The sequence below is a fragment of the Peromyscus maniculatus genome, chromosome 23, assembly GCF_049852395.1.
Source record: "Peromyscus maniculatus bairdii isolate BWxNUB_F1_BW_parent chromosome 23, HU_Pman_BW_mat_3.1, whole genome shotgun sequence".
In the NCBI taxonomy this organism is placed as follows: Eukaryota; Metazoa; Chordata; class Mammalia; order Rodentia; family Cricetidae; genus Peromyscus; species Peromyscus maniculatus.
Window position 1 is genome coordinate 56,399,564 of NC_134874.1, and position 22,856 is coordinate 56,422,419.

General features: G+C 41.1%; 1 protein-coding gene across 8 annotated transcripts in view; it reads right to left on the minus strand.

The window, feature by feature from the left end:
* Window positions 1-22,856, minus strand: part of Pan3 (poly(A) specific ribonuclease subunit PAN3) — a 126,742-nt gene that overhangs the window by 98,837 nt on the left and 5,049 nt on the right. For 7 of the 8 annotated variants that reach the window (XM_076560438.1, XM_076560437.1, XM_076560440.1 and 4 more), the window contains exons 2-4: window positions 4,535-4,656; window positions 2,453-2,519; window positions 841-911 (exon numbers count right to left, since the gene is read on the minus strand). In XM_076560438.1, coding sequence (XP_076416553.1) covers window positions 841-911; window positions 2,453-2,519; window positions 4,535-4,656 — 260 coding nt within the window. Of the gene's footprint in view, window positions 1-840; window positions 912-2,452; window positions 2,520-4,534; window positions 4,657-22,856 lie in introns of those variants that run through there. The other variant, XM_076560444.1, reaches the window with a different exon arrangement.

Below are 22,856 nucleotides of genomic sequence, written 5' to 3' on the forward strand. Positions count from 1 at the left end.
TGGCCAGCTTCTCTAAGGAACTACTCACATCAGCTGGCTCTCACTAAGACCCAAAGGCACCAAACCATTCATTTCAACTTGTCACAAAATCTGTATAAAATTCTACGTTATATAAACCTCAATTCTAAATTATATCAAATTAAATCAATTTTATAACATAAACAGATGTTAAGGGCTAAGCATGGTGGCACATACTTGTAATTCTAGCACTTGGAAAATTAAGACAAGAGTGTTATGAATTCAAGGCCAGCCTGAGCTCCTTAGTAAAACTGTGTTGTCACTACCCCCAGAAAAAAACCAACAACAAACCCACAGAGTTTAAATTAACATTTAGTTTTAAATAGTTGGGTCAACTATGAAAAGTTGTAAATCTTAAGTTTGTTTTGTAATGAGTACAAAATGTGGGAAACCTTTTAAAATGTAGTGAGTCAAAAAATAAAGCTAAAATATGGGTAAAATGCCTACACTGGGTTATATTAACAGCAACAGAATTTAATTAGAAAAAGAACAAAAAGCAAACAGAAGGATTTCATCCCTTTGCATAAATGTTTTCATCCCATGCATGCAGATCAAATACAATTCCACATATGAGAGATAAGATGTCAGACATGGTATTGCATGCCTACCATCCCAGCACTGGGGGGCTGAGGCAGGAGAACCATCACAAATACAGGCCAGCCTGGGCTATTGAAGATCCCAACTCAAAAACCCAAAAGCAATGAGAGAAAGCAAGGAGATAAGGAAACACTTAAGTAAACACAAGAAGAGCACTCAGCCCATACAAGGTCTCATTCCCACTTAAATTGCATTAGTTGTGCTGGAATTTCAATGTTCACCTACCTTCCTTCTCTGGGAGATGCTGAGGGCACCGAAGTCATTAAACAAGGATGAAGCAGGTGAAGTCAGAGGATCTGGAAGGCAAGTCACACAGGTTTCCAACAGCTCAGGTACCAAGCAAGGCTGATCCTTGTCAACCTGGCAGTACCACGACAGCAGCAAGCTCAGAGCTCACGCACCTGCACGTGCAATGCACGAGACACAAACTGATAACTACTTCATTCAACCCATAGTGCTGTCTACCAAAGTCAAGTATGTATCTTCATGTAAAAATGCACCTGCTTTTAAAACAAAAGGAAAATGGAAAAGAGGTAAGTTGGGAAGGAAGTCTAGTTATAGTAAACACTTGTGCTAAGACTAAGTCTTGGGGTTAAAAGGAGTCAGGGCCAGAGAGATCCAGGCTCAGATTAGATTAAACACTGAGGCCTTCAAACCTACTCTACAGACTAATTCATAGTTCTACATTATCGAGAGACTTCTGACTTTCTTGATGAAAATACTAAATGTTTCAAAACACAAACAGAATCCGAAGGTTTTACAGGCTCAAAGTGTCATTACTCTTCAAACATTACAACTCTTGAATTGTTTCCCACTTTACACATCAAAACTTTTCAGGAGACAGACAACACATGGAACTTTAGTACTTCACCTGTAGTAAATGCCCTCTCTTAAAAGGAGCTCTAAAATTCCTTAAAGCATAGTACACAGAGATTTTTGCTTAATTTCTCTGCCTTCTTCTAGTTGGTGCTTTGTAGTGGAAGTTCACTGGTCTTAAAATGATTTAATATGAAATAAGTTATAATGTATAAAGAAAAATGCTAATAAGTAGCAAGACAAGATATTTTTATGTAATAAATTTAAGGCATTCAAAAGGGTATAATTTATTATGTATCATTTATCACCTTGTATAACATTGAAACAATATGGGAATACCAAAAAATATGTTACACAGTAGTTTTGAACATTAAGTCTAATGTTAAAATGTTACTTTTTTCTACAGCACAAGACTGAAATTCCTAAATAGTAATGGAAACTTTATATACAGAAAATAGCACAGAAAATAATCAAATTGCAAATTTTCCTCATCATTAGTAGTTTTTAACATTTTATATTGTATCTTGGTTATTCGGGTGCGTGCACACACACACACAATTTACCATGAAACACTTCTTAAAGTAAAATATAGGAAAAATCTAGAACTATTAAATACAATTTATTTAAATGCTCATAATTTTTAAAATAATTCCATTGCTAAGATTTATCCAAAACAAATGATTAGAAGTACTGACAGAAATATAAGACAAAAAAAACTTTTTTAAACTATTCACACATACAGTCCACTGAAGTGTCACTTCTTATGAAAGAGGCAAGAACAAACTATAAAAACAAGCATTAATTCATATTAATCAAGAAGTGGCATGATTAGAATGTTTAATGTAATCGTAATTATTCTATTTATTAATATAAAAAGAAAAATGGGTGACTCAAAATCTTGTTCTTGATAAATTTTAGTTTCTAATTAGTACATGTTCTTAATTTCTAAAATTTCTACTATGATCATATTGCTTTTAGAATTACACACATAGGCATACACACACACACGATCAGATCTTACCATGGCCTGCATATGGCTTGGCACTGTCATTTAGAAGACTTGGGGAGCTGCTACTACTAGTCATTCTCTGAAAAATAAAACATGCACATGTGGCCATTGAAAAATACAGAATTAAAAGCATCCAACAGTAAGAGTGACTGGTCCAGCCTGTACCTTCCCCTTCCTTTTTAATGATGCAGAAACTGTGCAAGAAGCCAAATGATCTTTCCCACCACCAACAAGCTCAATTTCCCTCCTACACACGCTACTATTACTGCTTAGATTACAACTCCCTGCATACAGACCCCCCAGGAAGCACATCAAATGCTTTCATAGCCACGTCTTTTAAAGACAGGCCTATCTGAACTGCAATTCTGTAAATGACTAGCAAGGGCAAGACAACTTCCTCACCCATAAGATATAAATTACAATACTCATCCAAGAAGGTGGAAAGTAACTATATGAAGTCAGTACATGGTCTAACATCTCTTGATTTGTATTATCCTTCATATACCATCAAAAGCTAGTACAATTAAACTACTTTCTGTTTGCCAAACATATCCTCTGCTTTTCTTATCTAACCCACTGCCTCTATGTCTATCCTAGAAGGACTTTGAAACCAGCAAGTCCTATATATAAAGCTAACTCAGTCTCTGAAAAGGTAATCTAAATTAGACTTTCTCGGCTCTAGCCTAAACCCCTGTAATCCCAAACTTACATAAGTCACTCAGCTTCTTACTCAGTCTCTGAATTATTAAAAAGGGAAGCTGGAAGGCAAGTTCTTAAGACAACTTTAATATAAAATTATATATATGACAGGCATGAAATACACATGGTAATACACATGGTATTAAATGCCTGTCACAGAACCTTTGGGCAGTTGTGAGGATCAGAAGTTCAAGGTCTACACAGGAAATTCTGACCAGCCAGAGACACGTGAGCCCTTGTCTCAAAATAACTATACATTAATAATAAGGAACTCAGGGGTGGGTCCAGAGGTCTCCCCACCATGTAAAAAGGTCCATGGTCTCCCCACCATGTAAAAAGCTCACTGTGGCCCCAGCATTGTGGGACGGAGACAGTTGCTCGTGGATGCTCTGGCTGGCCAGCCTAACCAAAACAACCAGCTTTGTCTCAATGCAGTAAGGCAAAGAGCAACAGAAGCAAACAACTGACAACCAGCCGTGGCGGCCACATGATCATGCATGGGTACACACACCTGTGCCGCACACATACACTAAACACACACACACACACACACACACACACACACACACACACACACACACACGAGACTCATGTTCATGACTGTGCATGCTTACTTAAATGCTTACTAACCTATAAGGATCATTAGCAACAATGAAACATTAGCTTTTAGTAATTAAGTGAAAACTCATTCAGAAAGGACTGACTTCTTAAGTCAGCCCAGCACCGAATGGCAGGCAACCAAACCACCAGTGTCCAGCATCCTGTTACAATCTCGGGGATCAGCGGGAGAAGCAGGGACAGCAGCACAGCACTGCTTTCACTACTGTGGCAGCTCTCCAAAGAACATTAGAAACATTTTCCAAGCTCCTTCTAATTCTACAAAATTCTTCTCTATCTACAAAATGTCTTCAGCATTGCATATGACAAACAGAAAAGTCAGCTACAGAGAGCAGAATGTGTTTAAAAATGAAAAAGGCAATGTTAACATGAATCACTCAGGTACCATTGGCTTCACACAGAAGAGCTGAAATGTAAATGCAGAAATGTGCAGTAGACTCTTCCTGACAGAAAGCAAGCTCAGGACCCTGTTACCAGTGCTGCTAGCTGTCTGAGAAGGTTAACAAGACGTCTGGTGAGTGGGGATAAGAGGTTTTTTCCAAAACTGATAGCACATACATGTATTCATCTACTGAAATGTTTTTAAATCTGACTACCAGCACGATCAAGTTAATACATGCAATCCGTGTGGAGCAGTCTCTACCTACCCTCTGCACCCTCCACCGCCATCTCTGCCCACACCCCACCTTGGAAGCTCTCCCTGACTCCACCCACAGACAACTTCCCCCATTATCCATCTCTCGCCTCTTGAAGAAGTCTCAATCCATGGAACAGTACCTGCATCAAGGGATACTTTGTTTCTACAGGGCTTCCAAATCCATTGACTCCAATAAAGCTGGTGCTGAAATAGGAATCTGTGAGACTTGTGTCAGTTAAAGCACCTCCGTCCATTCCGGGAACTGCAAGAGAAGGAAAGTGCAAGTATTTACAATTATTTACAAGGACAACACAACATTCTCTTTCTTTGTTTCTAAATAACTTTGCAAGTTCCATAGTCTGTCACTTACTTGTTTGTTTACCAGGCCATAACCCTAGATTTACTTTTCTCTAAAAAACTGTTTTAAAATGTCATGTTGGCTACTCCCTCCCTGCCTCCAGAAATGGTTCTTGTTTTTTGTTTATTTGGGGTTTGTTTGGGTTTTTTTTTTGGGGGGGGGCATTCAACACAGGGTTTCTCTGTGTAGCCCTGGCTGTTCCCTCTGTAGACCAGGCTGGCTTTGAACTCAGAGATACTCCTGCCTCTGGGACTAAAGGCGCGCACCACCACTGCTGGACTACAAATGGTATTTTTATACTAATCACCTAATAGACACTAAAGACAACAAGAAGGGGGAAAAAAAACCTATCTTGAATTTCTAGCTTTCTAGTCAAGTTTCTTTCCTTTAATTTAGCAAAGGACTGGGGACTCCTAATCACAATCTCTGGAGTAATATAAACAGCCAAGTTTGTCAAATGTGTTTCTCTTTCCCAACCAATCTGAAACAGACACTCTTATACTATCTTAGAATTCAGGGAGAAACTGTGAAAGCTACAAGAGGCTACAGTACTGGAACACTGGGATCTCTGTGCTGACTTAAGGGAGAGGTACAGAAGACAGTCAAACTAGCAAAGCCACAAGTACTAGGGTGTTTTAAACGCTATCCTCAGAACTTGGCATGTAGGACTTTTTACAATGCCTTATCTTTACACCAAGAACCTGAGCTGATCCAAGCAGCCACAGAGAAATTTATCAGCCTCCGCCTAAAAAAGCAAACAAAGTAAGTCCACAAAGCGCAGGGATACAGCTCAGTAGTACGGTCTTTGCCTAGCACGCATATCCCGTGCTGCACAAACCAGGCATGGTGGTGTATGCCTGTAATCTCAGAACTCCATAGGGAGGTAGAGACCTGAAGATCAGAACTCAAAGTCATCCTCTGCTACACACTTAAATTTGAGACCAGCCTGGGATACATGACACCCTATATGGAATGAATGAATGAATGAACGAACGAACAAATAGTATCACTTTAAAGAAAGCATAACGTATCACTTTAAAGAGAGATGAATACATCAACCAAAAAGTATTAAATGAATTTTAATGTACCCATTGAAGAATTACCACGTACTAATTTAAAATAAGTATGATTGATGGGCAGGATTTATTTAAAATATCCCTAGACTTTCCAGGCCTGGTGTCCCAGGTCTACAATCTCAACTATTTAGGAGGCTGAGGCAGTGGGATCAAATTCAAGGCAGAGCTCAAGGACACACTGAGCAACTCAGTGAGAGCTGGTGTCAAAATTAAAAGATAGCCGACATGGCAACATTCATTCAAGAGGCTAAGGCAGCAGGGCGGTGGTGCACACGCCTTTGATCCCAGCACTGGGGAGGCACAGCCGGGCGGATCTCTGTGAGTTCAAGGCCAGCCTGGTCTACAGACTGAGTTCCAGGACAGACTCCAAAGCTACAGAGAAACCCTGTCTCAAAAAACAACAACAAAAGTAACTTTAAAAAATTGAAACTAGGGCCGGGCGGTGGTGGCGCACGCCTTTAATCTCAGCACTCGGGAGGCAGAGGCAGGCGGATCTCTGTGAGTTCGAGGCCAGCCTGGGCTACCAAGTGAGTTCCAGGAAAGGCGCAAAGCTACACAGAGAAACCCTGTCTCGAAAAACCAAAACCAAAAAAAAAAAAAAAAAATTGAAACTAGCATGATTGTATACACATGTAATACCAACATACTCAGGAAGCAGAGGCAGGCTGATTCCCGTGACTGTGAGGCCAGCCGAGTCTACGTAGTAAGTACTGAAACAGCCAGTATTACATAGAAAAACCCCATCTCAAAACACTTAATTGAAACTACCTCCAGATGTGCAAGTCCCAAAGCCAAAAAAGTTAAGTGTACGTACACGTGTACACACACACACACACACACACACACACACACACACACACACACACAAAATAAACTTTAAGTTAACTACAAGAGCCAGGCAGGCCACTGCGCAAGCCTGGAGACATGAGTTCAATATCCATGGTGGAGCAAACTGACTTCCCAAAGTAGGACCTACACACACGTGCATATATGTACACATGTGCCATCTTCAGGCCATGTTCCGAGTGTACTCGCACCCCATAATAAAAGGATGCAGAAAATGACAATGATTAAATAATTCATGTATCTGTAATAACGTGAAAGTTTTCTTTCAGCTGTTTCCAGATCCTAGCAGTGCTCCCAAGACTTCTAACTTACCAAGCAGTGGGGGTGCCAGGTCTACCTTTTGATCTAATATTGGATCTCTGACCCTGCTTCTTGACATAGTGCTCCTAAATCTCATATTCTAAATCTTGGTAAAGATATCACCAGCTAAGCCGCTACTTTCAGCTTAAAACTGTCAGCCCTACCTAGATTTTCCTCCAGGGAGGGGGAAAGAGCTACTGATTGAATCAATATCCATGCTCACAGGAGTCTCCATTAAAACTCCTAAATTATGGTATTCGGAACAACTACCAGGCTGGCATCCATTCCAAAGGGTCAGAAGCTTGCCTTGCCTACCTTCTCTTCTGGCTGCCAGTATGGATCCTTGATAACAGACTTGAGTTCTTATGAGCTGTACAGGAAATTCCCAAACCCAAGAAGGAAGCAATGAGAACCCTCAATATGTAGTCAAGTCCGGCAGAAGAATAGATAACCTGGGGACCCGCTACCTGCAATCTCTATCAGTAGTGCAGGGGGCAGAAGGTAGAGGCAACCTTGTAGAACTGTGGGGGCACAGGTAGGTGATGTCATCACACCATGTCCAAGTGGAGTGCAGAGCTGGAAAGCAGCTGCTTTAGAGGGATTGTGTGAATGTACAGGAGAGAGAACAAAAGCTGGTTATTTTCTCTTTTAGTGCAGTAACAATTTTTTTTTTTTTTTTTTTTTTTTTTGAAGACAGGGTTTCTCTGTGCAGTTTTGGTGCCTGTCCTGGATCTCACTCTGTAGACCAGGCTGGCCTCCAACTCACAGAGATCCACCTGGCTCTGCCTCTAAAGGTGAAGGGCTTTGAAGAATCCACCAGGCAAGAGAGGAGAAAGCAAGCTGCCTGCTTGTTTTCCTTTATTTTATTTTTTATATTTATTTGTTTGTTTGTTTGGTTTGGTTTTGTTTTTTGAGACAGGGTTTCTCTGTGTAGCTTTGCGCCTTTCCTGGAACTCACTCTGTAGACCAGGCTGGCCTGGAACTCACAGAGATCCGCCTGCCTCTGCCTCCCGAGTGCTGGGATTAAAGGCGTGCGCCACCACTGCCTCGGCCTAACATTTTAAAATATTAAGTGGGAGGGGAATATATCTCACCACATAATGACTGTGCAAACTTACATAAGCACAGAAAGTCAGACTAAATAAATATGCCAAGACATTGACCATCTTATGTATGTGACCAAAGAGGTCATTTCTTTTTTTAATTTTCTACAGTACAGCTATTCTCACAACACTAAATGATTAAAAGAACTGAGAGCCATTAGGAAGAAGCTCTTCTAATCCACCAGTCTCTGGAACATTACTCTTCAGCTTTCCCTAATAGAAAAGAATGCAATTCTATATAGTAACACCACAATGCCATAGTCAAATTGTTTTCAAATAGTGTTTTTATTCCAAATGTTTTTTACTGCAAATGGTTTTAACCAATTTTTTTAAATTTCAAATTTGGACTGGCTCAGTGGTCAAGAGCCCTGGCTGCTCTTGCTGAGGACCCTGGGTTGAGTTCCCAGCACCCACATGGCAGCTCACAACCATCCAGAACTCCAGCTCTAGGGGATCCCATTTCTCCTTCTGAACTCCTTGGGTACCAGATATGCAGGTAATGCATATAAATACATGTAGGCAAAATACACCTAAAAGATATTTTTACATTTTAATTTTAATTTTCTCTTCAATATAACAGAACAGTTTTTAAGCACACCAAAATTCACATATAGAGTGTTATATGCTCACATTTGCATTCATGTTTTAGAAAATTACAGTTTAGAGATGAAAAGAAAGTGAATTCACACTTCAAGAGTACTTAGGGGGGACTGGAGAGATAGCTCAGTGGTTAAGAGCACTGGCTGCTCTTTCAAAGGTCTTGAGTTCAATTCCCAGCAACCACATGGTGGCTCACAATCACCTGCAGTGGGATCTGGTGCCCTCTTCTGGCCTGCAGGAACACATGCAGGCAGAACACTGTATACATAATAAATAAATCTTTTTTTAAAAAAAAAAAAAAAAAGAGCACTTAGGGGAAAAGCACTAATCCATGATACATTTTCTACCCTACACAGATTATGAAAATACTAACATTTTAAACTTAAGACACAACAATCCTACCTCAGGAGCTATCAGTGCTATTTTAAATTTTAAATTAAAGGTAATAAATGTTATTGACCAGGTAGTCAATCTTTTCACTCCTTCAACCCTAGTTTGCCAGTCAATTCTAAGTAAATAATTTGCAATCCACTTAAATAAAGCTTTCTGTCTCTTCAAAAGCCCCAGTGCCATCTCTGTTATTACTCCTCTGCATGCAGCACTGGGAACGTACCAGTAAATCCACATACTAAAGTCTCATCTATATGTCTCTAACAGCACGGAGCAGTCAGGAGGTCTGGCCTGAGATGGTGGTTAGAAACCAGGTCTCTGTAGGAAGAGCACCCACACAGAATGCCCAAGGAGCTGCTCCTTCTGTAGGTAACTGTTCAGCAGCTCATCGTTTGGGACTTAAGCTCTTACACTAAGGCCCCAAAGACCAGACTAAAATCCAAAACAGGGTCACTCCTGCTAAAAGAAGCTCTGGACATCAAGTAAAACTAACCTGTTCATTTCCAAGAACTCAGGAGAGGAAAAAGCTGAATGTCCCAATCAGCCCAATTTCAATGGAGGGAGTAGGTTACATCTGTTTAAGTCATTACCCAAAGCAAAGATAACTTCAAGGCATTTGAAAGCTACACATTTTTCTATTTTCTATCACTGTCTCCTGGCTCCTACCTATCTTTGAAATAACCAATCTGCTCTCAGCTCTTTTGTTTCAGCCTCTGTGTATAAAAATCACATTTCTGTATTTAGCCCATGAACACTTCTCTTTTCTCAAACAACATGTTATCCCAATTCTAGAGCCGATAATGAAGTCAATTAAATGTCAACCAAGGGGACAAGAGAGATAGCTCAGTGGTTAAGAGAACCGCCTGCTCTTCCAGAGGACCCAGGTTCAATTCTCAGCAAACACATGGCAGCTCACAACTGTCTGTAATTCCAGTTCCAGGGAACCCGACACCCTCACACAGACATGCAGGCAAAACACTAATGCTTATAAAATAAAAATAAATTTAACAAAAATTGTTAAACCAAATTATTCTAATTTCGTCCTCTTCCGTCCCATTCTCCCAGGGAAAAAGCAACATCACCCTGAAGTAGAAAGCACTCCTCGCCAGAAAATGAAGGTGTTGGCACACTGAACATCAGCACCTCAGTCTCCAGAGCTGTGAGTAATAAACTTCTGCTTTTATAAATTACTTGGTTTCAGATATCTTCTTGTTGTGGCAGAAAAAGACTATGACAGAACTGGTATTCAGAAATGGCGTGTCAATCATATCAACAAAGGCCTAAAAATGTGGAAGAGGCTTCAAAACTGAATAATAAGCACAGGGTGAACCATAAAAGGTGATTCTGGTGAGGGGTCAATGGAGAGCCACAACCAAAACCTGCATCTTTTTTACAGACACTTAAGAGGTCATGATCAGAATGCTGGTATAAATATGAACTGGCAAGATGGCTCAGCAGGTCAAGAGCACTTGCTACTCTCTAGCAGAGGACTCAACTTTGGTTCTCAGCACCCATGTCAGGCAACTCACAACCAGCAGTAACTCAAGCTCCAGGGGAATCCAATACCCTCTTCTGGCCTCCACAATACCCACACAGACACATGAATAAAAATAATAATCTTAGAAAGAAGCCAGGCGGTGTTGGCACACGCCTTTAATCCCAGCACTCGGGAGGCAGAGCCAGGCAGATCTCTGTGAGTTCGAGGCCAGCCTGGACTACCAAGTGAGTTCCAGGAAAAGGCGCAAAGTTACACAGAGAAACCCTGTCTCAAAAAACCAAAAAAAAAAAAAAAGATACATCAGGTTTGACCAGCCAAGACCCCCTGAAAGGTCTCCGATGACACCATGGCCCAGATAATCTAACATCCAGAGCAGTTTCAAGGCAACTGGATCCCACAAAATTTTCTTTGTGTGCCCATAAGATACAGTGCCCCCCCCCTCCAGCAGGAAGTAGTAAGAGATGCTATGCCCAAATTCCCAAATATACCAAGCTGGCTTTAGAGGTGGAATTGGCTCACTCCCCCTCTAAACCCAGACATATTGCTTTAAAAAAAAAATGGTTAAGAGATTCTTGTGTCCCAAATCAGAAGAGCCCTCTGGTGTGGGACAGAAAAAAAAACAATATTTTTATTTAAAACAGGTTGATTATAAATGTGATCTCTTTCTAAAAAAAAGGGGGGGTGGGGTGGGGATATGATATAGATATATAGGAGGATATTGAGATGATAAGATAAAAGGGTAGATTAATGAACCTACTTTTAAAGAACAACTTGTTTAAAATGTTTTGCATTGGTATAGATTTTAGTTTATGTTTAAAATGTTTTACATTGGTATAAATTTTAGTTTATTGATACAAACTTGAAGTTAATTTTGTTATACTGTACATATATATTTCTATTCTTGTCTGAGGTATTATGTTTATGTAACTCATTTAAAATTGTAATGGATAATTAAAAAATAGATTAATAATTAGTCATCTATGATAATCATATTTGTAGCCATGTTAGTTAAGTCTTCTAGGTATACATAGATATATTTCAGATAGATAGGTAATCTTCAAACACTTCATAGACCTAGAGAATATGGCATTTAAATAACTTAGAATTCTGTTGACATGAGACACAATTGCCCCTGGCTGCACCAATTGATCCCGAGAGAATGTTGGGCTTCTAAGACATTTCCATTTGGAAGTTTGTCTTTTTGGCACAAAATGGCCTACTGGGCAAAGAACTGCCCTTGCCTTGATGGCTAACAGTACAAATGCAATGCTGTCCTTTCTGGACAAGCGGGACACAAGGAAAGCGACCACTGTACTCTACCAAGACAGGGTAAGATGGTCTCTCAGAATTCCTGCTTCTGAAAATGGTCTGTCAGATACTTTAGGCCTGTAGCCAATTTGAATGCACCAACCTTGATGGCTAACAGTACAAATACAATGCTGTCCTTTCTGGACAAGCGGGACACAAGGAAAGCGACCACTGTACTCTGCCAAGATAGGGTAAGATGGTCTCTCAGAATTCCTGCTTCTGAAAATGGTCTGTCAGATACTCTAGGCCTATAGCCAATTTGAATGCACCAACAATGCTGAAAAACATTAGGTGACTGTCCAGGCTGCCAGCTGTCTTGGTCTACTCTTGCAAGATTCCCAAAAGTTGCTTGCATCCATCTACCATTTCTCAGGTACCATTATGTTCCTTCTCAGGTCTTTGATGTGGTTGAAAACTAGATAGTTGTAATTTCCTCAGTTATGATAAAAGATAAGTTAGATATAAAACCTTAAACTCACAAATATAAGATAGATAGGACATCTTCTTTAATATTGTAACTGTAATTCATGCTCAATAATTGTTTTGTTATATGTAATTTTACTATGTTAAAATTAAAACCTCCCTTTTTAAAAAGAGAAGAAAAGGGGAAGTGCTGTGGATATCACTCTATATAAATAAAACACTGATGGCCAGTGACCAGGCAGGAAATATAGGCGGGACAAAGAGAGAGGAGAATTGGGGAAACAGGAAGAAGGAGGAGAGACACTGCAACCACCGCCAGGAGAAGCAGCATGTAAAGATGCTGGTAAGCCACCAGCCACGTGGCAAGGTATAGATTTATAGAAATGGGTTAATTTAAGATAAAAGAACAGTTAGCAAGAAGCCTGCCACGGCCACACAGTTTGTAAGCAATATAAGTGTCTGAGTGATTATTTTATATGTGGATTGTGGGACTGCAGGGCTTGGTGGAACCTGGAGAGAAGCCCTCCAGCAACACAAGAACCTCTTTTATACAACCTCTTTGTAGTGGCAAAGATGCACTACACCTGTGGTCCCAGCACCCAGAGGGCTGCAAGCTCCAGCCAACCTGTCCTACATAGTAAGACTGTCTCAAAAAGCCATATAAGTAAAATGACAAGCCCTGGCTGGACTATGTCTGTGTCCTAGTGTTTTCTCACCCTAAGCAGAGAACTGCAGTGTCTGATGGACACAAACTCTATCTAAGCACAGTGTTGAAGATGCTAGCTCGTTTATCTTAACTGTTGACAGTTAATGTTTGGAAACAATCCTAAGATGGAATTTATAATCAAAAGAGAAGAATTTATAGCACAGGAAAACTCTGTATTGACAGGTTATGAGAGTATCAAGCAACCTTCAGTGCAATCGGCTTTTGCTGAAAGAATGACCTTGAGGGCATTCCAGTTTTCTCCCTAGTCGGCCACTCCTACCACATGCCCAGACTGTCCTGGCCTTGGTGACAGCTCTTTCAGGGGACGGACCCAGAGATAACCAGGACCTCAGCTCTCCTTGGCTAGGGCCACCTCAAGTCTCTGCCCCACTGCATTCGTATGCAGTTGTCCTTGGCTATTACTCCATTGTGGCTCAAGTGAACCCAACTGTGGCTCAGCTACCACTGGGAAAGAGACAACAGTAAACAAACCTTGGCAGCATCTGTGCAGTGCTAACTACAGGAGTATGTGGGCTAGAGAGGCACAGGTGAAGACCCACATTTCAAAGGGCATTTGGAAAACCTTGGGGACCAGGCAGAAACTTCCGCAAGAGTGGCCTACAGCAGTACACTGTTACAGTGTGATGGCAGAATCCTCCTTAAGAGACCAGAACTGTACAGCCACCAGCATGGAACTTCAGCCTAAGGACAGAGAGGCAGCAAAGGTCGATGCTGCAATATGGACTTCCCCAGAAAAGCTGTAGAACAGGTATCTCTGCAGCCCGGGGGACTCAAGCCCCTATCACTAAGTTGAGAGGACAGAACGTGAGGGCAAAGATGACCCCCCAGCCTCTGTGGATGTGTTCTGCTGAGTGCCACCCCTTGTCCTTTTCTGCCTCCTTACTGAAATGAAAATGTCTATCCTTTCCCATTCTACCAGCTCGGACTTGTCTGATTTCACGGGGCCAGTTTCAGAGAGAAGCTTGCCTGAAGATTAGTAACACCCTCAGTCGCATCGGAATCAGATAGTTAAGATTCTTGACTTCTAAGACTTGAGTTGGTCCTGGAATGTAGTCATACTGGGACAGAATGAATGTGGTTTCCATGTTAAAAGGACAGGGACTTTTGGGGATTAGGAGCAGAATGTTATGATCTGAAATGTGTTCACATAAACTCATACACCGAAACAATGTGCTACGGGGTGAGATTTTTAGATTAAGCCATTATGAATGGGATTCATAACTGTATAAAGTAAGTATTGGGGAACTATCTGCCTTTTCTGCTTATGTGAAGGCACAGAAACAAAAAAGAAGCACTCATGGCTAATACCAAACCTGCTCTTGCCTGGATCTTACAATCTCCAGTCTAAAAGTATGAGACACAGCTCAGAAGTAGAGTACCAGTCCATCATGCCTCTCTGGTCCTGGGTTAAGAGTGGTGGAGAGAAGAGTCTGGAGCTAAAAAGCTTGCCCTATCTTTCTGCTGTGATACTCCTGGATACTTTCTAGTCATGAGCTAAACATCATGACAAAAGAAAATGTACTAAAACATCGAGCATGTTGATTGCAAATGCATAGACACTTTACAGACAGTGCTCAACAGAAAATGCCATATAGCTTTCCTCTGCTAATACTTCACAGAGAAGACAGTAGTTAGGACTCCTCCTATGAGAGGAGATCTGAATCCCTTAGTGTGACATGAAGTCCTCAATTCTCAATCAGTTATTACACCTGCTGAAAAGGTCTGAGTCTCAGCTGTGCCACTCACTAGCCAGTCTTGGGCAAATACTCACAATGGAGATGACAACTGCATTGTGAAAAACAATGACAGACCCCCTGCAAAGCTTTTGGAAACCTGATGGCTGCACACTGCAATTTACACGAAAGATAACTGAATTATGACACGTTTCATGGTCTTTAAATGAGTTAATGTTTTTTAATCAGCATAAAGGGGATTACTGAGTCAATGGACTGAAAAACAACAGAGTTTTTATACAGGGAAAAACTTAAGAGTATTTCTGCTGAAAACTGAATAGGGGGGGGGTACTCCAAGATAATGATCACATCACAAAATAAGAGCATTTACACAGGCTGGAGAGATGGCTCAGAGGTTAAGAGTACTGACTGGTCTTCCAGAGGTCCTGAGTTCAATTCCCAGCACCTACATGGTGGCTCACAACTATCTATAATGAAATCTGGTGCCCTCTTCTGGCCTGCAGGCATAACACTGTATACATAATAAAATCTTTTTTTAAAAAAAAAAAAAAAAAAGCATTCTCACAACTCTAATGGTTAATGCTGTTAGCCTGACAGATTCTAGAATTGCCTGGGAGATGGGTCCCTATCCATGCTGGGAGATGAGTCACTAGGCATGCTGATGGGAGGATGTCATGACTGCATTGATCAATGTGGAAAGGACCATCTTTTTTAATATAGGTATTGTGTGTGCACATGCAAATCACTAGTGGGTAAAGGTACTTCCAGAGGACAGAAAGAGAGGATAGGATGGCCTGAGTTCTATAAAAGGATTGATGAACTGCTGGAAATGGATCCTCTACAAGAGCAAAACATTTTTGTTTGTTTTTGGAGACCAAGTTTCCCTGTGTGTATTCCTAGCTGTCCGGGAACTCCCTTGTAGACCAGGCTGTCCTCAAACTCAGAGATCCACCAGCCTCTGTCTCTCAAGTACTGGGATTAAAGGCATGCGCCACCACTGCCCAGCAAGCAAAACACTCTTAACCCTGGAGAGAAGCTGTCTCCAGCTCATAGAAGACCGACATTTAATTGTGGGCAGGACCATTCCATACTCGGGAATCCAGTGCTATCTGAGGTGATCAAAGTGAGCAGAGCTGAAGCATGCTTCTTCCTTCTCTGCTTCTTGACCATATATGATCAGCTCTCATGTAGCATGAATCTTAAAGAGTTTTATTAATAAAACAAACCCAGGGCCAGGTAGTAGGGTGAACGTTGCATGACCAGAGAAACAGAACAGGCCACAGCTTCCTCACCTTGCCAATTCCTCAGCTGATCCTGTTTCCTCAGACTGGAAGCTTCTGAGTCCTCATCTAAATGGATCTCAGCTGAACTGCTGCTAGAAGCCTAAAAGCTTAACCAGGCTATAGTTCCTCGTCCTCACGCCTTAAATACCTTTCTGCCTCCTGCCATTACTTCCTGGGATTAAAGGAAGTGAGTCACCATGCTTGGCTGTTTCCAGTGTGGCCTTGAACTCACGGAGATCCAGGTGGATCTCTGCCTCTGGAATGCTAGGATTAAAGGCGTGTGCTACCACTGTCTAACCTCTATGTTTAATATTGTGGCTGTTCTGTTCTCTGACCCCAGATAAGTTTATTAGAGTGCACAGTATTTCAGGGAACACAATACCACCACACTCTCACAAGGTCCTATGGCTGTGACTTCCCCAGAATGACCGACTAACCTCCAACTGTGAGCCAAATAAACCCTTTCTCCACCAAGTTGCTTTTGTCAAGAGTATTTTATCATACCAACGGGAAAAAATATCTTTACATAAGCCAGGCAGTGGTGGTGCACGCCTTTAATCCCAGCACTCAGGAGACAGTCTCTTCCAGGACAGCCAGAACTACACAGAGAAACCCTGTCTCCAAAAACATCTTTACACTAATCATAAAATTATTTGGGCATGGTGGTGCATAACTTTAATCCTACCACTAAAGAGGCATAGGCAGGTATATCTCTATAAGTTCAAGATCCAGTCTAAACACCAAGTTCTAAGATAATGAGATCCTGTCTCAAAAAATAATAAAATTTCAACTTTTTCTTGTACTCAAAATGACATATCCACTATACTCTTCTTGTTAACTTTTTCAATTTATTTTGGTATTGGGGATAAAGCCTTGCACATGTTAAACTCAGACCATCACTTGAATTAACCCCTGGATAGCTCATCTCAATTGCCAACTGGGAGATAGGCCTCTGAGCATGTCTGTGAGTAATATTACCTTAACTAAGTTAATGAGGTTGGAAAACCTGCCCACAGAGGGTGGCACCATTCCCTCCATAGGCATTCTGGACTACATAAAAAGAGGAAACCTGGCTGAGTCCAACATTCATCACTCTTTGCTTCTTGACTGGATGCAAAGTGGTTTAGTAACCACTTTCAAGGTCCTACTTCCTTGACTTCCCCACCATAATGACAATGAGCTAAAAGAACCCAGATATGCTAGAAAAGAATAAATACCCCTCCTTTTGACACTTTTTCTAGTTTGACTTTGAGCAAATAATTCTGTTAAGATTTGTTTTTTCTTCTAAAAAGGAGGCAATCCTATCTCATGGGATTGCCATAATCTAAGTTTCTCAAAAATTTTATTTGTAGCCAGGCAGTAGTGGTGCACACCTTTAATCTCAGCACTTGGGAGGCAGAGGCAGGTGGATCTCTGTGAGTTTGAGGCCAGCCTGGTCTACAGAGTGAGTTCCAGGACAGCCAGAGCTGTTACACAGAGAAACTCTGTCTGGGGGATGGATGGATGGATGGATGGATGGATGGATAGTATAATTTGTCTTATAGATAGATGGATGGATGGATGGATGGATGGATGGATGGATAGATAGATAGACAGATAGGTAAGTAGGTAGGTAGGTAGAAGATACATAGTATAATTTGTCTTTTTATAAACATGTACCTAAAGACCTTACCAACAATAGTCTCCTATAAGAGCTACACTGCTATTTTTTCCAAGCTCTGGCAACAGGGAGACTTACTTCCTTACAGATTGTTGATTTATTGCTAGAGTCTACTAACCAACAGATCACTTAAGACATTTTTAAAGGTCCTAGCCTAGACATACACTTCAGTGGCAGAACAATTTCTTAGCATGCACAAAGCCCTAAATTCTAACCCCCCCCCAACAAAAGGAAAGCAAAACAAACACACACACAATCTAAATAGCCATCACTAAAAAGAATACAAGCATACAGTGAAATGTTATGCAGCTATGAAGAAATGGGTAGATTTCTAAGTAAATGTGGAACAAAATACAAGCTAAACAATTAAGATTCAAAAACTGCAAGTACATTAGGCTTTGTGTACAGACTCACACCTAAGTGTATAAAGGCGCCAGAATGCACTAAAGGAAGGGCAACAGAAAGGATAATAAAGATACACAATGGTTTTGATGGCTTTTGAATCGATGCAAAATAAACTAGAAAAAAATGGCTGTCTTCTGGAAAGAGGGATCAAAGAACTTAGAGAGGGAAACTATTTATCTCTCTTGTACTCTATCTTATTTAAGTTTTTAGGGTCAGGGCTGTAGATCTTTTATTAAAGGGCTTGCCTAGAATGCAGGAAGTCCTGGGTTCAATTCCTGACACCACATAAACCAGGTATAGTGGCACACACCTATAATCTCAGCACTTAGAAAGTGGAGGAAGTGGATCACAAGTTCAAGGTTATCCTCTGCTACATAAATTCTAGACCAGCCTGGGCTACAAGAGACCCTTCTCTTCAAAATAAAGGAAAAAAATTTAACTTGTACTTTTTTTTTTTTTTTTGGTTTTTCAAGACAGGGTTTCTTTGTGTAGCTTTGCGCCTTTCCTGGAACTCACTCTGTAACTCAGGCTGGCCTCGAACTCACAGAATGCCTGCCTCTGCCTTCCGAGTGAGCCACCACCACCCGGCAACTTGTGCATGTTTTACACTTTTAATTTATAAGCTATTATTCTGATATTTAAATGCTACACATCTTTCATTCTGAAGATACAGTAAAACTACCTTACAACAGTAAGAGCAATACTTATTTTTTTAAAGAAAAAGCGAGAAAAATATACAAAGAGACCTCAAAAAAGGAGAGGGCCTAGGAAATGCAGCTCAGCTAGTACAATACACTCCTAACATGCAGGGAATCCTGCCTTTATTGCCAGTAATGCATAATGCAGGTGGTACATACCTGTCACCCCAGCACTAGGGAGGTGAAAGCAAGAGGACCCCAGAAGCTCAAAGTCAGCTTTGGCAACCTAACAGTTTGAGGTCAGCTGATAACCTGTCTCCAACGGGGGTGGGGGGAGGTCCTTCTTTTAAAAGACTACCTATTATCTGCATACCAATCAACTCAGAATCAATAAGATCAGTACCCTTATCCACACACTGTCACTCAGGTGCTGACCAATACTTTCTAAAGTTGAGAAGGAGAAATTCTAAGAAGAAACAGGAAAAAGACTTTGTCTTCTTAAACACATGCATATTTAAAGCCCCGTAGTTCTGAAGGTTTTTAGAGATCATGTGCTGCATACTCCACTCTATTTTACATAAAAATTGTATTTTCATACAGACCAAATGTACAGCTCAAGGCCACAATTGTTCTGAATGACACAGCATTAAAAACTATAATCTCAGGATTCTCAACCCAATACTAATTCCTAATACCAAAAGGAAACCCAACACTAGATGTGTATTCAACTGTTAAGATGGCAGCTCCTGTCGTAAACGAGCATTTTATCATCTTGCACTTTGGCTCACTGAACTACTTTATAAGACAGACTGAGGGGTTGAGGAATCGGCTTAGCCAGTAAAGCACTTGCCTCACAAGCATGAAAACCTGAGTTCAGGTCCCCAGCACCCACATAAAGAACTAACTGAGGCTACTTACACCTGTAATCCCAGCATCAAGGAGAAGGGTCCAGGTCCAGGTAAAAGACCCTACCTCAAAAATAAAGTGGCCAGGTGGTGGGGGCGCATGCCTTCAATCACAGAACTCAGAAAGCAGAGGCAGACCTGATCTAGAGAGACTATGAAGTGAAACCCTGTCTGTCTCGAAAATCCAAAAATATAAAATAAAGAACAACGAGGAAGGTACACACACACACACACACACACACACACACACACACACACACACACACGTGCCTGTGCAGAGAAGTCTCTGGACCGATGGGGGGTGGTAAGCACAAACACAATAAATCACTGTACAAAGAAAGGAAATACAGATGTAAGATGAAGGTTAACACTAGTCAAGCCTGGCGGCACACTGCAATGATCCCAGCCCTAAGGAGGCTGAGACAAGATGAACAGCCTCAGCTCCAGTAAAGAGTCTATGTATCAAAAAACACAAATTAATAAAAATAATCTAAATAACAACACTCAGTAACTGTGGCGACTTAAGACTGAACTTGATCGCATGCCAGGCCAGGCCTACTAGCTCCCAAACAAGTCTCCTGACTACTCCAAAGAGATGCTACTGCTGCCTGGCCTGTCCTTACTCCTCAGCTCCACCTGCAGCACTAAGCCCTGCTTCCAAGATGAGAAACTCAGACACTCCCAGCCAAACTTACAAAGCTAGGAAGGGAGACCTTTGCCTTCACTGTTAACTAAATTGGTGAGCTGAAAAAGAATTATGTTTTGATAAAACAATCAGATCTTCTGGATTTCAAATAAAATCAAGCATATAAAACAACAACTGACATATTTTGGCTACTGAAGCTTGAGTACCCTCTAGAGTAAAGCCATCATGAAAATCTAGCTACTTGAAAATGGAATCTCATCAACAATCAATTCATAGCCTTTAATTCCAGCACTTGGGAGGCAAAGGCAGGCAGATCTCTGTGAATTCAAGGCCAGCTTGGTCTACAAAGCGAGTTCCAGGACAGCCAGGGTTGTTACACAGAGAAACTCTGTCTCCAAAAACAAAACAAAACAAAAAATAATCAATTCATTTGAACACAAACCACATTTAAGCCTTAAAAAAAATCATATAAGAAATATGATTATGAAAAATCAAGTGCCTTTATATTACCTCATAATACAACCTTAACTGTCAAAACATACTTATTATCCCACTGCCAGGTCAGCAGAACTGGAGTGGAGAGCTTTCCTATACTACAGAAAACAACAACAAACAAAAGCTACTTCCCCGACAAGGGTGAAACATCATGGCAACTTATTATACTAATAAGCCTTCCTGGCTCGCCCTTGCAATGCCGGCAAAGTAATGACAGAATTTCCCCCCACACTAACTTCCAAGGTTATTAAAGTCCTATCTGGAACATTAATGAAATGTTCTGTTAATGTGAACAGTAAAGCAAGAGTCAAAACCTCAAACGCCCACACAGAAGTCACTGGTTAGGTGTAGGGAGTCGGGCAAAATGGAGTCTGCCCATCAAGAAGCCTAAATCCTACATCATTTGTCACTGCATTTAAAAAAAAAAAAAAATGTTGGGCTGGAGAGATGGCTCAGTGGTTAAGAGCACGGACTGCTCTTCCAGAGGACCCAGGTTCAATTCCCAGCATCCACATGGCAGCTCACAACTGTCTGTAACTCCAAGAGCTGACACCCTCACACAGACATCCATGGCAAAACATCAATGCACTATAGATAAATTTAAAAAAGAGTAAGCTATATTCTTTTAAAAAAAAATGTAGTTCTCTCTTAGAGCTTCTGGTGTTGTCACTGTTGACAATTCAGTTAAAATCAACACACACAGGGGCTGGAGAGATGGCTCAGAGGTTAAGAGCACCATTTGCTCTTCCAAAGGTCCTGAGTTCAATTCCCAGCACCCACATGGTGGCTCACAACCATCTGTAATGAGATCTGGCACCCTCTTCTGTGTACATAATTAATAAATAAATAAATAAATAAATCTTTAAAAAAAAGTTCCAATACCCTTAAAAAAAAAAATCAACATACACAGATACAAAAAGGCATTATACCATACATTCTAGCCACCAGAATAGCTGCAATAAGGACAGATAATGCCAAACTGCAAATATAAAATGACCAAAATTCATAAACTTCTAAAGGGAGAAAGCTGACATGGGTTACTGAAGCTGAATATATGCACACCCTATTGTACCTACCAATTCCCTAGTGAATTGAGCAAGAAACTCTCCAAACACACCTAGAAATGGTTCTAAAATTTGATTTTCCATTTGATGTATGTATCTATGTGTGTACATGTGTGTACCAGGTGCCAGCACCAGATCCCCTGGAGATGGAAGTTCCAGGTGGGTGGAAGCTGCAGGACATGGGTGCTGGGAACCCAACCAGTCTTCAGAAGATCAAGTGGCCTTCACACTGCACATTTCTCCAGTCCACATACATAACTTTTTCTTCACAGACAAAAATTAAACAGTCTAAGTAGCCACTAACAGTAAAATTAGAAAGCAAATGATACATTCATATAATGTAACATTGTTCAGAAAGGAGCTGAAGAGGCTCTTCCTCCACAAAAGCAAACAGCAACTCTGGTTACTGTGTCAAAAACTGGCCGACTTCTGTCCCTGCCAGAGGAAAGCTGAAACAGAACAGTAAACTAGGCTATTTGGCAGAAGTTCCTACAGGAAATACAAAGGAACTGTATGACTACCTTTAACTGCATCCAAGATCAGAGAAGCAGAAAACACAGACAGAATTTGCAATTAAAAGAGAAGCTAAACAAATATTTAGGACATGTACAGCCTCACCTTACAAAAGAATGAAGAGGAACATTTAGAAGCGCAATCCAAGAACGTGGCCAAACAGTAGGCAGTCGGCTAGAGCCAGAGGACTCTGAGAACTCCACCTTTCAACTCTGTGCAGTTGCACCAGGTAACTGACTCTAAGCAACACTGGTCAGAGAAGCTTCCTCTTGCAGTTAATACTGAGACACCTAACTGGTTTAAGTGCTCTAAACAGGATATTACCTGTAACACACACAGGCACACTCACACCGCCCAAGGCTCTTGGAACATCAGGAAAGAGGCAGAAAGAATGTGATGTGAGAGCTGGAGGATGGGGCCATTGCTGTTGAAGCTGCCTTCTACACATGACACACCCACAGAACTCATGAACTCCTTACCTGCCTGCACGAGATGGAACCTGTCGACATCCCAGCATGGGTGGGGGAGGA